The following is a 12612-nucleotide window of genomic DNA, read 5'->3' on the forward strand; positions in this document are numbered from 1 at the left end:
TATGACGCGATGAAGAGCTCTTAGGTGGTTTGTCCAAAATCCTCGTGATAGACGCTAAGCCTGGATATTGCCTTCGAGAAAAATTCCGCAAGAGTCAACACCGTTCAGTCCACACCCTCTTTCAAAGATCTTACGAGAACTACAACTCTTGTTTTCATTCCCTAGCTGCAGACGCGCAGCAGCATTGACCTCAAGATGGATTCCATCGACGCCTTCGGCGTGGAAACCAAAGTCTATGGCGGAATCCCTCTCCCAAATCGTGTTGAGACAGACAAACTCCTTGCTTTCATGGTAACCCGTGCCGATCCATCTCCAGGAGTCCTCGCGCGTGCCTCTATCAAGAAAGGTGATCTTATCTTCAAGGTCAAAGACCCTCTCGCCATTGTGGGAGACACTCCAGAGGCTTTACGGAAAACTTGCGACTTCTGCTTTGCGACTGTGTTTCCAATTGGCGGAGAGGATACATGGATGACAACGGATGGCAAGATCGAGAACAAGCTACAGCCTTGCACTGGATGTGCTGTAGTATACTACTGCAACGAGGTACGTGGTATTTCTATGTCTCCTTTTCTCAGATCCGCACTCTTGAACAGTATCCTGACTTCAATATAGAACTGTAGGGCATCAGCTTGGGAGCACCATCACAGCCGCGAATGCCATTCCTTCGATACCCTCAGACAAATGCAGTATATCAAAGCTCACAGGGGAGACCTGCATATGCTCAGTAGTGCTAAGTTTCGACTCCTTTTGCGCTATGTCCTTCTCTTTCCCAAGTATAAGATCGTGTATGAAGCTTTCGACTACTGTCTTCCGGGCCAAACAAACCTCTTGCTGGATCCGCACTTCAAGAATGGTTTATACTTGTATCTTGCCAGACTCACCAAAATGATCATCGGAACCCAACTTGACGAGGCAACTCTCCAACACATTCTTGCCACAGTGAGTCTTTTTCCACAACCAGAGTTTGATTCGGTCCTAGATGCTAACGTGGACAGTTTGGCTACCACGCCAGTCCTGTAGCTCTCCCTCTTGTCAAAGCACATTCGACATGCGTCTTCATGGAAGCTAGCTCAACAGCTATGGTTGGAATATGCGTCGAACCCTTCGTTTCTTATTGTGCCCACGACTGCAACCCAAATTCCATGCTCATATTTGAGGGAAACGAATTGCGCGTACGGGCAACCAGGAATATCTCCAAGGACGAGGAAATCACACTGAACCGCGCGGGAGATCGACCTGACCACGAATTCCGTCGACAATTCCTGAAGAACAGACACCTCAACTGTCGATGCTGCCTGTGCAACTCTCCCTTGCCAGCTCCAACTGGTTATTTACGTCTTCAAACCTTGAAGTTGTGCGCTCTCGGAACAATGAAGGCTGCTAACCGCATCGAAGACATTGAACGAGGCATCCAAGCTATCTTGACAGCTAGATTCGGCTATGGATCTCTCCACATGCATAAACTGCACGAGATACTTGCCAGTGCGTACGCAGTAAGAGCCGAGTATGCTACAGCGCTGAAGATCTGCCTCAAGATGTTCTACGTTATCGAGCCTCTTATCCTCAACATGCACTTGGAGCCGTTCCCCATTCATGTTCGAGCCTCGACTTTGTTTCGCGTCACATGTTTGCTTGAATCCGATGCTATAAAGCCTCCCCCACACATCCCACGGCTCCCTCGTAACATCCAAGTTCTGGTACCAAAAGTCAGCATGCACCTCAGGAAAAAGCTGCTAAACTTGTTCCCATTGTCCTTCGGCGAAGATGCCATTGCAGTTCGACTGGAAAGAAACGCATTGGAGCGAAACATGGACTATTTGATGATTGGGAGGAGGCATCAAGGTTTGCTCTGGAGATATGTACCTCTCGAAGAGAGCGTGGAGGAGAAGACAGTGTTTGTGAACAGCATGAATGAGCTCTTGGCGTGGGCAGGGATTGAGAAGTTGGAGGAGAGACATCTCGTTTGAATGAAACGGATTGTGTAAATTAGATGAAGATGAATGAAGTAATTACTATCATGTCCCAATTCTTCCACAATTTGATCAAAGAGAACGATACAAAGGCTCCACAGCGAACGAAAACACACGTGACCTGACTCACGGCGATCGCTTAGGCTACGGGCGGAAGTTACGACATAAAGGTCGCACCTACTGACTATTCACTTTTTGGAGTATTGACTATCGAAAAATACTTGAATTTTCTATGTACGCGTTGCAAAATTCTATGTATATTATAAAAATCAAAATCTAATTCTTAAATTTGCCATTCTCCTAATAATAAGAGATTCCAAACTAGCTAATTAAAGCGCTCTAAACAGGTCGTTATTATCAGCATTTTCAACATAAACTAGCCTTCTTGTGACAACACGGTGAGAAGCTCAGTACGTAGACGAAGAATCGATTCGGCTATCTCTTAGAATCTAAAGGTAAGGAAGGAAGAAGGGAGTGGGAGAGCCAGAGCTTATATACGCCAGAGTGAAACATGCTTACGCCCTAAGCCCGATCCGTTCTCAGGGAGGATCACGTGGAGGCTACCCAAGTGCTCACGTGATCCCTGTCACAGGCGATTGGGGCAGGCGATTACTGCAGGCGATTCAGATTAGGGTGATCCAGGTGATCCGTAACAGGTGAGTACGTATTATGTAGAGTTATTGAAAATGTACATAAGATGTTGCAGCGCGTTCATAGAAAATTCAAGTATTTGGGCAAATTTTTCGATAGTTAATACTCCAAAAAGTGAATAATTAGTAGGTGCGACCTTTATGTCGTAACTTCCGCCCGTATTAGGCTCGAAGCGAAAACTCTCATTCACAAAACTCGACATTCCACCCACTTCCTCAATGCTTCAACTTACAACAACAAACGCAATATGGGTTATGATCTCAATTTCCACTGAGACATCACAAACATGCGACTCGTTAAGATTGACTCTGCGCTGGTAGCAGCAAACGAAGAAAACTACAACTCATACTTCCACACTGAAGCCGAAGCTCCCGGAGAATCAATCCCATCAGAAGTCCCACAGTCATTCAAACGCTGGCTTCCCCTCATAGCAAAGTCTCAGAATATCTCTCTCGAGCAGATACAAATCACCAACATCACCAGCAAACAAGCAAGATTCATTCTCGAAGCTGCGCAAAGTTCACTGCATACGAGGGAGCCGAATAGACTTTATGCAGAGGAGCTCGCAGAATTGGCACTGAGTTTCAACACTCTCAATTTTACACTAAAAGGCTTATTCTTGAGATTGGATGCTTGTTCTGCCAAAGATGGAGTTCGAGGTATCAGCCCGTTGAGGACTGCGGAGGAAATCGTGTTGCGAATCACGACTTCACATCGGGCTACAAATTCGATTTTGAGGTGTCTTGAGAGTGGTGATGAAGCTTTTGAGCTCTTTTTCTTGCCATTTAATGAGCATATGAGGACGGAAAACGAGTACAGGGTCTTTTGTGCACCACCAGAAGGGAAGATCACTGCTGTTAGTCAGTACAGATGGCACAAACCTAATTTCTTCTCTGCAAGACCGGCAGATGAGATAAGTCGGGCCATGGAAAGAATTATGAACGGTGCTCAAGAAGTACATGGAAATATTCTGGATGAGGTTAAAGGTGGCAATGGGGGAGAAATGGACAAGCTACTACTCCAGCAAGGTTTCACTTTTGATGTTATGTTTGATGAGGAAAGCGAGGAATGCAAACTCATAGAGCTGAATAGCTTTGGAGTGAGATCTGGCTGTGGTTCATGTTTATTTCATTGGTTGAGGGATTGGGATGCTCTTTATGGAAGACCAAAAGATGGAGGGGGTGAAGTTGAGATTGAATTCCGAATTTCAGTCTAGATTGCTTTAGAGGACAATAATAATGAGATTCTTCTTGATATTCTTTCTGGAGCAATTTTAAATCTTAGGTTCAAGCTTCTATCCACCCTTCAAAATAGATGAAGAACTTGGTGCCAGGGCAACTGATATTGAATTCATCAGAAAGGAAGAGACGATGATCTGCTGTCAGTTGCCCCTTCGCCGTCAAGAACACCTATATTCTATCAACTTTCCTCTTGACTCGTAACCATAGCCCCAGAATAATCACCATGTGATGGTTCCATAATCCACGCATCCATGAATGATCAGATTATGAACCACCCGATCCTGCTCTTTACACCAACCCACAAAAGGATGGAGAGTTGTGCGCTTGGAAAGGAATCTATGTATATCAATTCCAGATGAGGAGGCTGGTTTATGTACTTCTTGAGATCTACTCATCTGCTCGTGACTCACCGTCCGAGGTAAGAACAAAGCAATTCAAAAACTAGGACGGACGCGCTAGAAATCTGGGACCAGACTTTGAAGTAGCCATGTCAGACGTGATATTATCTCCCTAGTCAGCATCAAAGACGACTTTGGATGCCAATCCCACTGAAAATGAGTTCCAAATTTGCCATATCAGTGCCAAAGACAGTGGCCACTGAAGTCTTGTCAACTTGCCAACTGCTGTCAACCTTTTGACTGTTGTCAAGTGATTTCACTCCACTCCGCAACTCATGGAGTAGTTCAATTGCACCATATAAATAAGACCATTCTCTATCTGCGTCGTCTTATTCTCCTGTCTATTCCAATCTTGTTAAGAATCCCAGTCCCGTTGCGAATCCCAGCCACCTCATCGAACTTTGCAGATGCCAATTTGTGTATGACAAGTCAGGACTGAAAGCTTGTTGTTTTATATAGAACGGGTTTTGAAGTGATGAAGTCGCCGTGCATCGCTGGTGAGTCGCCGCTGCCAGTGAACACGGCAGGAAGTCTTGGTCCAACGTGCGAGGTGTCTTGGGAACTGTTGTGAAGAACGTGAAGAGACAGGTAGGAGGGGTTGGAGAGAGAGATATACACCGAAGCGCTACGAACTGAAAAAGTTTTCTTCTTATAGTACCACATCAGAATCACAGACATGAGAGTCTATGGGAAGCATGGAAAGTGAAAATTCAGATCAGAGTAGCATATTCCTCGTAAACGTAAACGTATGGAAACGGGTAATACCTTTTAATCTAAATAAGGCTTTTAAGAAGCAAACTATTTATGATAGGCATAAGTCTTTGAGAAGCATAGATCGGTAGTTGACAAGTATAAGCATTCTGGGAGGCATAGATATTTTGATAAACATAAATCTTCTGATAAGCAGAATATATCTCATAAGTATAAAACTTTTGATATTTATAAGCTCTTTGACTAGCACACTCTTTTGACTAAGATAAATTTCCTAACTAGAATAAGCTATTTGACTAGCATAAGTCCTTAACGCAAGCTACACATTATCACTTTCAAGAACTGCTAGAAATAAATTTCAAATTCTTAATTGTAGAAACTTTTTGACTTTCACCAAGCTTTTCACTAGCATAGATGCGTAGCCTGAGCCTGACATTTTCACTATCAAGAACTTTTGAAAATGTTTGTTGTTATCTGAATGCAGGTAGAGCATTGAATACAATTTTGCTATCAACTAACTATCACACGTTCTAGTTTATTATCACTTCTACCACAGATTCCTATTCCTCCGTCTTCAGGGAATCTTTAAGCTAATTGCCACAAGTTGAAATCCTGGATGTCACAGAAAGGATCAGGGTCTCCCAAGAGACTCATAATTTGTTGTCCAAAAGGGAAAATGGTCGGGCCGATGGCGTGTATTTATAGACTTTTTCTTAGGAAGGTCGGGGGTGCGAGCAGTCCGTCCGACATTCACCAATTTTCCTCTCTCTCTCAAAATTACAGTTTCTGTGATATCTCACTCTTCTTTACATTCACCACAAGCAAACACCTTACTTCGAGTAAGTCCCCAGAAACCCTTCTTCCAACGCTATATAAACACAGACCGGCCCAAACTTTCTCCGAACAAACAAAGAACAGAGGAGGTCCACACATACTTCAGCTTCAGCCAAGCGAGGAGGGTCAGCACCGTACTTATTCAAATTCCGTTTGTATGTCACCTGTTCCGTGACTTAGATAGTTTTGAGTTCATCTTATTACTTCTTTTGGGAGATGTGCTTCGTATAATGGGACGTGGTAGTGCAATTAATATTGTTGTCCACGTTTCATTTGTTGCCAATTTCCTCTATATAGATATTCTCTATCTACGCCGATTTTATCTTCTGTGTCCATTTCCTCTCAACTCTTTCCATATCAGATAACGCCCACAATCTATTAGCAAAATAGCCCTGAAAGCGCAATTGCTTCCTACTTTGCGATTTTCAATGTCTTAATATAATGTTGAGAAGCCAAAGAACGATAAAGGTGACCGTCTTTCATAGACCACCCGAGCACGAAAAGTATTCCCGTCTTTCAGAAATTCACAAACCTGAAGTTAATCTGCAGTCAGCACTTTTTGTCAGACTTTCCTCTATCTTCACCTCTTCCGCCAATTCAATTTCAGAACTTCTACAAAACGCCGTCTCTCCGACACCCTATAAATACAACCGCCGGCCCATCTATTTTTCGTTCCTACAAACAACCCCATTGAAATCAGACTTGAGATCTAAGTCTGAGTTGTAGCCCATACATCACGCGCTCCCGGCAAAATCTCGGACGACTTCTTTTATTTGCTGCTTAAAAGCTATATTTCAAATAATAGGGTTAAGCAATGTTGTTGTCGATTGTCAATTTGTTATCGAATTTCCTTCACATTTTTCTAGTTGTCAACTCAAAAATTACCATCAACCTTCCGTCCCTTCCACTACCAACCCTACCACCTCTACCGCTACACCCTTTCAAAGCTACAAATCCACCCACCTCCTACCTCAACCTACTACACAGAACCACACTACGCCGATACTCATGCTTGCTCCTATTATCGTTCTCATCTCGGCGTAAAGGAAAAGACAAACACCGACTGCTGACCCTGATTATATATACCTTGGCACTTTGCAATAGCTTTGTTGAGACGTCTAGGAATAGGCTAGGTTTGCATTCACTCTTAGTCTATTTTAACTTAACATCAGCAAAAATAACAACCTCGCTCTTTCTTCGGAAGGCATCTTATTGCCAAGGAGAACACAAAGGCCAACCCGACATCCCCTAACCAGGCCCCCTCAGCTATAAAAACACCACTCCCCTCCACTCCCCTCCCCTCTCCTTGCAACCAGCTCCGGCCCACTCAACACGGTATCAGATGTTTCCAACCATCGACGCAAGGTGCAAGTGTCTAGGCTAAGTACACGATTGTATTACCCAAAATTTTCTGGCCAGATAACACCTATTAATAGCCTTTGGAGAAAGTAGGATTGTTGCTAGCACTTGGCAGATTGCTGTCAGCTATCCCGTTTTTATCTGTTGTAAAATAGATTATGTAGTACTGAATACTAATTTTCGTCGGGATGGCTAATATCTAGAGACGAAGCAGCTTCAAGGAGTATCTCATTATGTTACAGCCAGTGCGCCGCAACCACGTGCTGAAGTTTACGTCTTTAGTGAAGAGAGGTTTGGTCTCAGGTCTAAACTGAGAAGTAGGCGGGGAATTGGCCAATTAAGAGTTAACGTTGAAGTGAATTCATTTTCCATATATTTTCTCTCCTCCCAAAAAGCCAAAACTACACTCATGACATAACAAAGCCATCATAAACTCATAATCATAAGTCCCAAAATCTCCATCGCCTAATAATTATTCCTCTCATTCCCCGAATTAGCAACCCCCGTATCATCCCTCAACTCCTGCTTCCCTTCCTGCATCATCCTCTGAGTCTCACTCCCACTAGCCGGTACATGAGAAGCGCCGCTCGCAGGGTGGTTCGCAGGAGGATCCTTGTGAAGCCTGTGACGACCATCCGAGCCCTCGACTACATTAGGGCCTTTGCGGCCATCGTTTGCAGGGTCTGTGATATTGCTTCCTGTTGTGCCTGATTGTTGTTGGTCGTAACCCAGACCGGAGTTGTCGTATTGGTTGCTTGAGCCTGTACCTGTAGTAGTATCGTGCTTGCGGTATTCGTGTTCACCGAGTGCACCGGCACCTCCAACAGCGGCTGCGTCACGGCCGAAGTGATGACCTGATTGACCTTGGTTGCTGGAAGTTGCACCTGTGGTGTTTTCGTGCTTGCGATACTCATGTTCACCCAAGGCTCCAGCTCCGCCCACAGCCGCTGCGTCACGGCCGTAGTGGTGTCCTGATTGACCTTGAGATCCGGTTAAGCCCGAGGAAGTGTTGTCTCGACCAGATAGGCCAGTTTGTTGTCCAGCTCCTTCATGCTTGCGGTATTCGTGCTCTCCGAGAGCTCCGGCTCCACCAACCATAGCAGCATCACGTCCATAGTGATGTTGTCCTTGGGAGCCTGTCAAGCCGGATGAGGTATTGTCTTGACCGGACAAGCCAGTGTGTTGACCAGCACCTTCATGCTTGCGATACTCGTGTTCTCCAAGAGCTCCTGCTCCTCCAACAGCAGCGGCATCACGTCCGTAATGATGTTGTCCTTGTTGAGAACCGGTTGGTTCTGAGCCAGATGTTGTGTTGCCATATCCGGTAGACCCTTGCTGATAGCCTGAATCATGCTTGTTGTGCTCATGGATGCCTGCGCCAGCAACACCTGCTGCCCCTGCGCCCAAGGCGGCATCGCGACCAAGATTATGACCTTGCGATCCAGTACCGGTAGTCACACCAGCGTCAATTGGGTTCCCATATTGGTCCGTCGAAGCCTCTGAGTGGACTCCGGTGCCATAACCTTGAGTGTCAGGGAAGCCTGAAGAACCTGGGACACCACGGTTGCGATCAACTCCATGAAGCTTGTCTCCAAGATCTTGACCGACTGGCTTATCAGCGAGAGGGGTAGCTCCTTCATGTTTATTGTGCTCATGAGCAGCATAACCTGCGGCACCAGCAGCTCCAGTTCCTAAAGCAGCATCACGTCCGTAGTGATGACCGGATTGGCCTGTAGCACTATCACCAGCAAGAGCGTTTTGGGTTCCGGCACCGGTGCCCACGCCTTGGTTTCCTGGGGCGTATGGCAATGGCTTGTTGGTGTCTGTCGTTTGGTGATCATGATGCTTCTCAGCTTCATATGCTCCAGCTCCTAAGGCTCCGACTCCAGCGGTACCAAGGGCCGCATCACGGCCTTTGTGTGAGTTATGTTCGCGCTCTTGTCGGTCAAACTCGGCTTCCTCCTCGGGAGTATATTTCTTGCTCTTGTCACGATCTAATTGTGTAAGTGAATTGTCAAAACAAAAGCAGAATATACTTACGAAGAAATCCAAACAGACCACCTTTGCTCTCCTTACGAGCTTCCTTTTCTTCGCGCTTGTGTTCCTTTTCTTCCTGCTTATGCTCCTTCTTCAACTCCTTCTCGTCATGCTTGTGTTGCTTCTTGGCATCACGTTCAGCCTGTGTGAGATCTTTGTCGTGCTTGTAGTGTTTGTCAGCCTCATACGCAGCTCCTCCAACTCCTCCAGCCACAGCGGCATCACGTCCGTAGTGGTGATCCTTGCTGGAAGTCGTGGGATCCGGGGTTGTTGACGTGGGGTTGGTTGTGCCTGTTGTAGGTCCAACACCTGCTCCTTGGCTACGATCATGCTTATTGTACTCGCTGTGACCCATCAGTCATGATTCAATCCCATTAAAGCAGTAACTTACTGTTCTGCTAGGCCTGCAGCTCCAACCCCACCAGCTCCTACTGCGGCGTCTCGTCCATAATGGTGATCGCGGCTTGTGGTATTGGTGGATGTTGGATCAGTCTGGGAAGTATAGGTTCCTGCTGTCGGCTGATTGATACCGGAATTGTTGCCAACTCCGGTAGCTCCCTGGTTGTGGTGTTTGTTTCGTTCGCTGAAGACAATTAGCCATCCATGTTATCGTAATTTGTCATTCCAACTTACTGCTCAGCGAGACCAACCGCTCCTGCTCCGCCGGCCCCAATTGCGGCATCTCTGCCTAAGTGATGACCTGATGAACCGGTTGTGGAACCTCCTCCAACATGGTCTTTATCAGCTGCTTCTGCTCCACCTCCATGATGGGGATGGTGTTCATGGGCGTCTTCGAGCTTGCTTGCGCCGCCGCTGATATTAGGATCAAGTAGATTAGCAGTATCAGTACTGTGGGGCTATGAAGTGTCAGATAGAATCCAGGCTAGCAAAGACAAAGGAACGTGACTTACTCCTGTGGTTGATCCATAAGAGTGAGATCCAGAGGTTGCACCAGTGGAGCCGAGACCACGCTCATTCTCTCTGTGATGATGAATGCCTTCTCCCACGGCACCTGCGGCACCAACTGCAGCGGCATCCCTACCAAGATGATGGCCAGAAGATGTGTTTCCTGACTGGTTGCTTCCATAACCAGTATTAGAAGCTAGTGGCTGCGATCCTGAAGTTCCGGTCTGGGCAGTGCTAGATGAGAGTGGCATAAAACGGTTTGTGCCAGTGTATTCTTGATTGCCAAGATTCTTGTCATGCTCATGATGGTGGATTCCTTCACCCACAGCACCTGCCGTACCAAGAGCTGCAGCATCTCTACCAAGCTGATGGCCAGAAGATGTGTTTCCTGACTGGCCTGTTCCATAGCCGGTGGTAGAGCCAGGTTGCTGAGACCCCAGAGTCCTGTCGGGAAGGGTAGAGGTATACCCGGATGTACCAGATGCGGTTGATGGATAGTTGGATCCCGATCCAAGATGAGTTGAGTGAGATGTAGTGGGAGGGTACACCTTGGCGGTACCAAGTCCTGAATCGTTCGCTGAAGATCCAGTATTACCTAGACCTCTCTCATTCTCGCGGTGATGATGAACACCTTCACCAATTGTACCAGCTGTGCCAATTGCCGCAGCATCTCTGCTTAGGTGATGGCCTGAAGAAGTGTTTGGGTCTTGAGAGAGTCCACTGGTGCCCGTACTAGATCCCAATTGACCTGTGCCTTGAGTTGTGCTGGGATTTACTGTGCCAGATCCAAGACCTGTAGATGTATTGGCACCTCCGAAGCCCGTATTGCCAGAGCCTTGCTCGTACGAGTCGTCCCAAGAACCAGGCATGTGAGAGGAAGTCGTGGTAGTCGTTCCAGAGGTAATGCCGCTCTGGCCTCTGACAGCTGGAATTAGCAATGCTATACTCACATCGGGAAAGACTTACTGGTGTGCAAACCTTGTGTTTCCAGCCGTAGTCCCAGCAGCAGTTGCCGCTGCGTCCCTAGCAAGGTTCGATTGACCAGTGCTTGAAGTGTTGGTGTTACCAAGACCAGACGTCTGGTTTCCAGTCAATCCTGATGTGCTCCCAGTGCCTGCAGTATTGGACGTATTTCCTAGACCAGAGGTCTGATTGCCTGCCAAGCCAGATGTTCCTGAAGTTGTGTCTCGAGCTCCAGACAGATGACTGCCTTGGCCGGGCAGACCAGAAGTCTGTGAAGACTGTCCATATCCTGTGTTGCCGATGCCACGTCCAGCTTGATCAGTTGAAGCTTCAGAGGCAACTCCAGTGTTTGTGCTACCAATTCCTGATGTGCCTGTTGCCTGTGAGCCTGCAAGGCCCGATGTGTTGCCTGTGCTGGATGCAAGATGGCTTCCTTCGCCTGTAAGACCGCCGTGGGTACCTGTTGTTTCCGTATTTCCCGTGTTCGTACCACTTCCGTAGAGAGTCTCATTATCCTGGGCCCTGCCAGGGTTGCTACATTTTTCATCAGCATTGCAAGAACAAACGGATTTTGCAGACTTACATGAGGTTCTTGATCTTCTCCATGATTACGGTAATGGGTATCAAAGTAAGAGAAGAGTAGAAGATAGACTGTCGTGAAAGGGAGATTTGAGTTGAAGAAAATTAGGAATAGTAACAAAGAAAGAGGGGAAGGAGGAGATATAATGTAACTACTTCCCACCAGTATGGAAATCTTCCAGCTCACCAGCCCCAGCAGCCATACCCTTCCAGATTCGTAGCGGGGTACATCGAGCTATGATGTCGTGTGTGGCGTAAGCTCGATTGGGTTGGCAGGGCCGAAGCTCATCACAAGCCTCTTTCTTTGCGGCAGAAGAGAAATCCTCAACTCACGCCATACACTACTCAAACACTTACTCCTAATAACCTTGATCTCAAGTATATCATGCCGTAATGCTGCAGTAATGCTGCAGTAGAGCGTTGCACTAGACTTGTCAAACAGCGGACGACAATAGAGGGCTTCGATCTGTCATTGGACCCAAGTGTGCTACCGGTACAAACCAACTGAGCGCTACCCTGCCAAGTATCGTGGTACCAACAGCTTGTGGTCCTTGGTTGAGCATCGTGGGGAGAGGATGGGATGTGGATTGGTCCCAGTAGAAACATCTTCTGGCTGTTGTTGATGGCTGCTCCATCCTCGTCTGATCTCAATCAATGATCATCCTGATTCCATACAATTTCGCCAGAATTGATAACCAAAGTGGGAAGGGATTCTCAATCCTTGATCTAATCCCGGTGGCAGATCTCCGTTCTTGGATTGAGGCTACTCGCAACGCCGCTTCGCTGTCGTTCTTGCCCCGCACTTGTGGTGACGATAGAAGAAATGGAATGTGGCTTGCCTTGGAAATTAGTGTGTATGCACGCGGTCACCAGCCACAATTGAGGCGCAGCTAGCGTGTGGTGGTGCAGATCGAGAAAATTCAAGATTTCCATCCTTCACCGACAATCCCATTTCGAAGCTTG

At 46.8% G+C, this 12612-nt stretch overlaps 3 protein-coding genes across 3 annotated transcripts; 2 read left to right on the plus strand and 1 right to left on the minus strand.

Moving 5' to 3' along the window:
- Nucleotides 1–195: 195 nt before the first annotated feature.
- Nucleotides 196–1983, plus strand: LY89DRAFT_714673 (uncharacterized protein; the record flags this gene model as incomplete). The annotated part of the gene is made up of 3 exons (XM_018218144.1): nt 196–543; nt 613–939; nt 996–1983. 3 exons carry the CDS (start codon nt 196–198, stop codon nt 1965–1967), a joined length of 1647 nt encoding a protein of 548 aa, XP_018075935.1. The 3' UTR covers nt 1968–1983.
- Nucleotides 1984–2757: 774 nt separating this feature from the next.
- On the plus strand, nt 2758–3852 carry LY89DRAFT_681045 (uncharacterized protein). Its single transcript, XM_018214195.1, has one exon. It carries the CDS (start codon nt 2908–2910, stop codon nt 3835–3837), a length of 930 nt encoding a protein of 309 aa, XP_018075936.1. The 5' UTR covers nt 2758–2907; the 3' UTR covers nt 3838–3852.
- A 6118-nt stretch (nt 3853–9970) lies between these two features.
- LY89DRAFT_378172 (uncharacterized protein) lies at nt 9971–11835 on the minus strand. Its single transcript, XM_018207107.1, has 3 exons — nt 11654–11835; nt 11074–11604; nt 9971–11025 (listed from the first exon to the last, which is right to left on the minus strand). Exons 1-3 carry the CDS (start codon nt 11674–11676, stop codon nt 10059–10061), a joined length of 1521 nt encoding a protein of 506 aa, XP_018075937.1. The 5' UTR covers nt 11677–11835; the 3' UTR covers nt 9971–10058.
- Nucleotides 11836–12612: the final 777 nt, after the last annotated feature.

This window comes from Mollisia scopiformis (genome assembly GCF_001500285.1).
Source record: "Mollisia scopiformis unplaced genomic scaffold LY89scaffold_4, whole genome shotgun sequence".
Lineage (NCBI taxonomy): Eukaryota > Fungi > Ascomycota > Leotiomycetes > Helotiales > Mollisiaceae > Mollisia > Mollisia scopiformis.

Excerpts from the sequence above, each read along its gene's own strand:
- LY89DRAFT_681045 (XM_018214195.1), top strand. The coding sequence starts at position 2,908 with ATGCGACTCGTTAAGATTGACTCTGCGCTGGTAGCAGCAAACGAAGAA.
- LY89DRAFT_378172 (XM_018207107.1), bottom strand. The coding sequence starts at position 11,676 with ATGGAGAAGATCAAGAACCTCAT. Across the intron at positions 11,605-11,653 it reads GAGAAGATCAAGAACCTCAT|CAACCCTGGCAGGGCCCAGG; the intron begins GTAAGTCTGCAA and ends TGAAAAATGTAG. Across the intron at positions 11,026-11,073 it reads AACACAAGGTTTGCACACCA|AGGCCAGAGCGGCATTACCT; the intron begins GTAAGTCTTTCC and ends TCCAGCTGTCAG.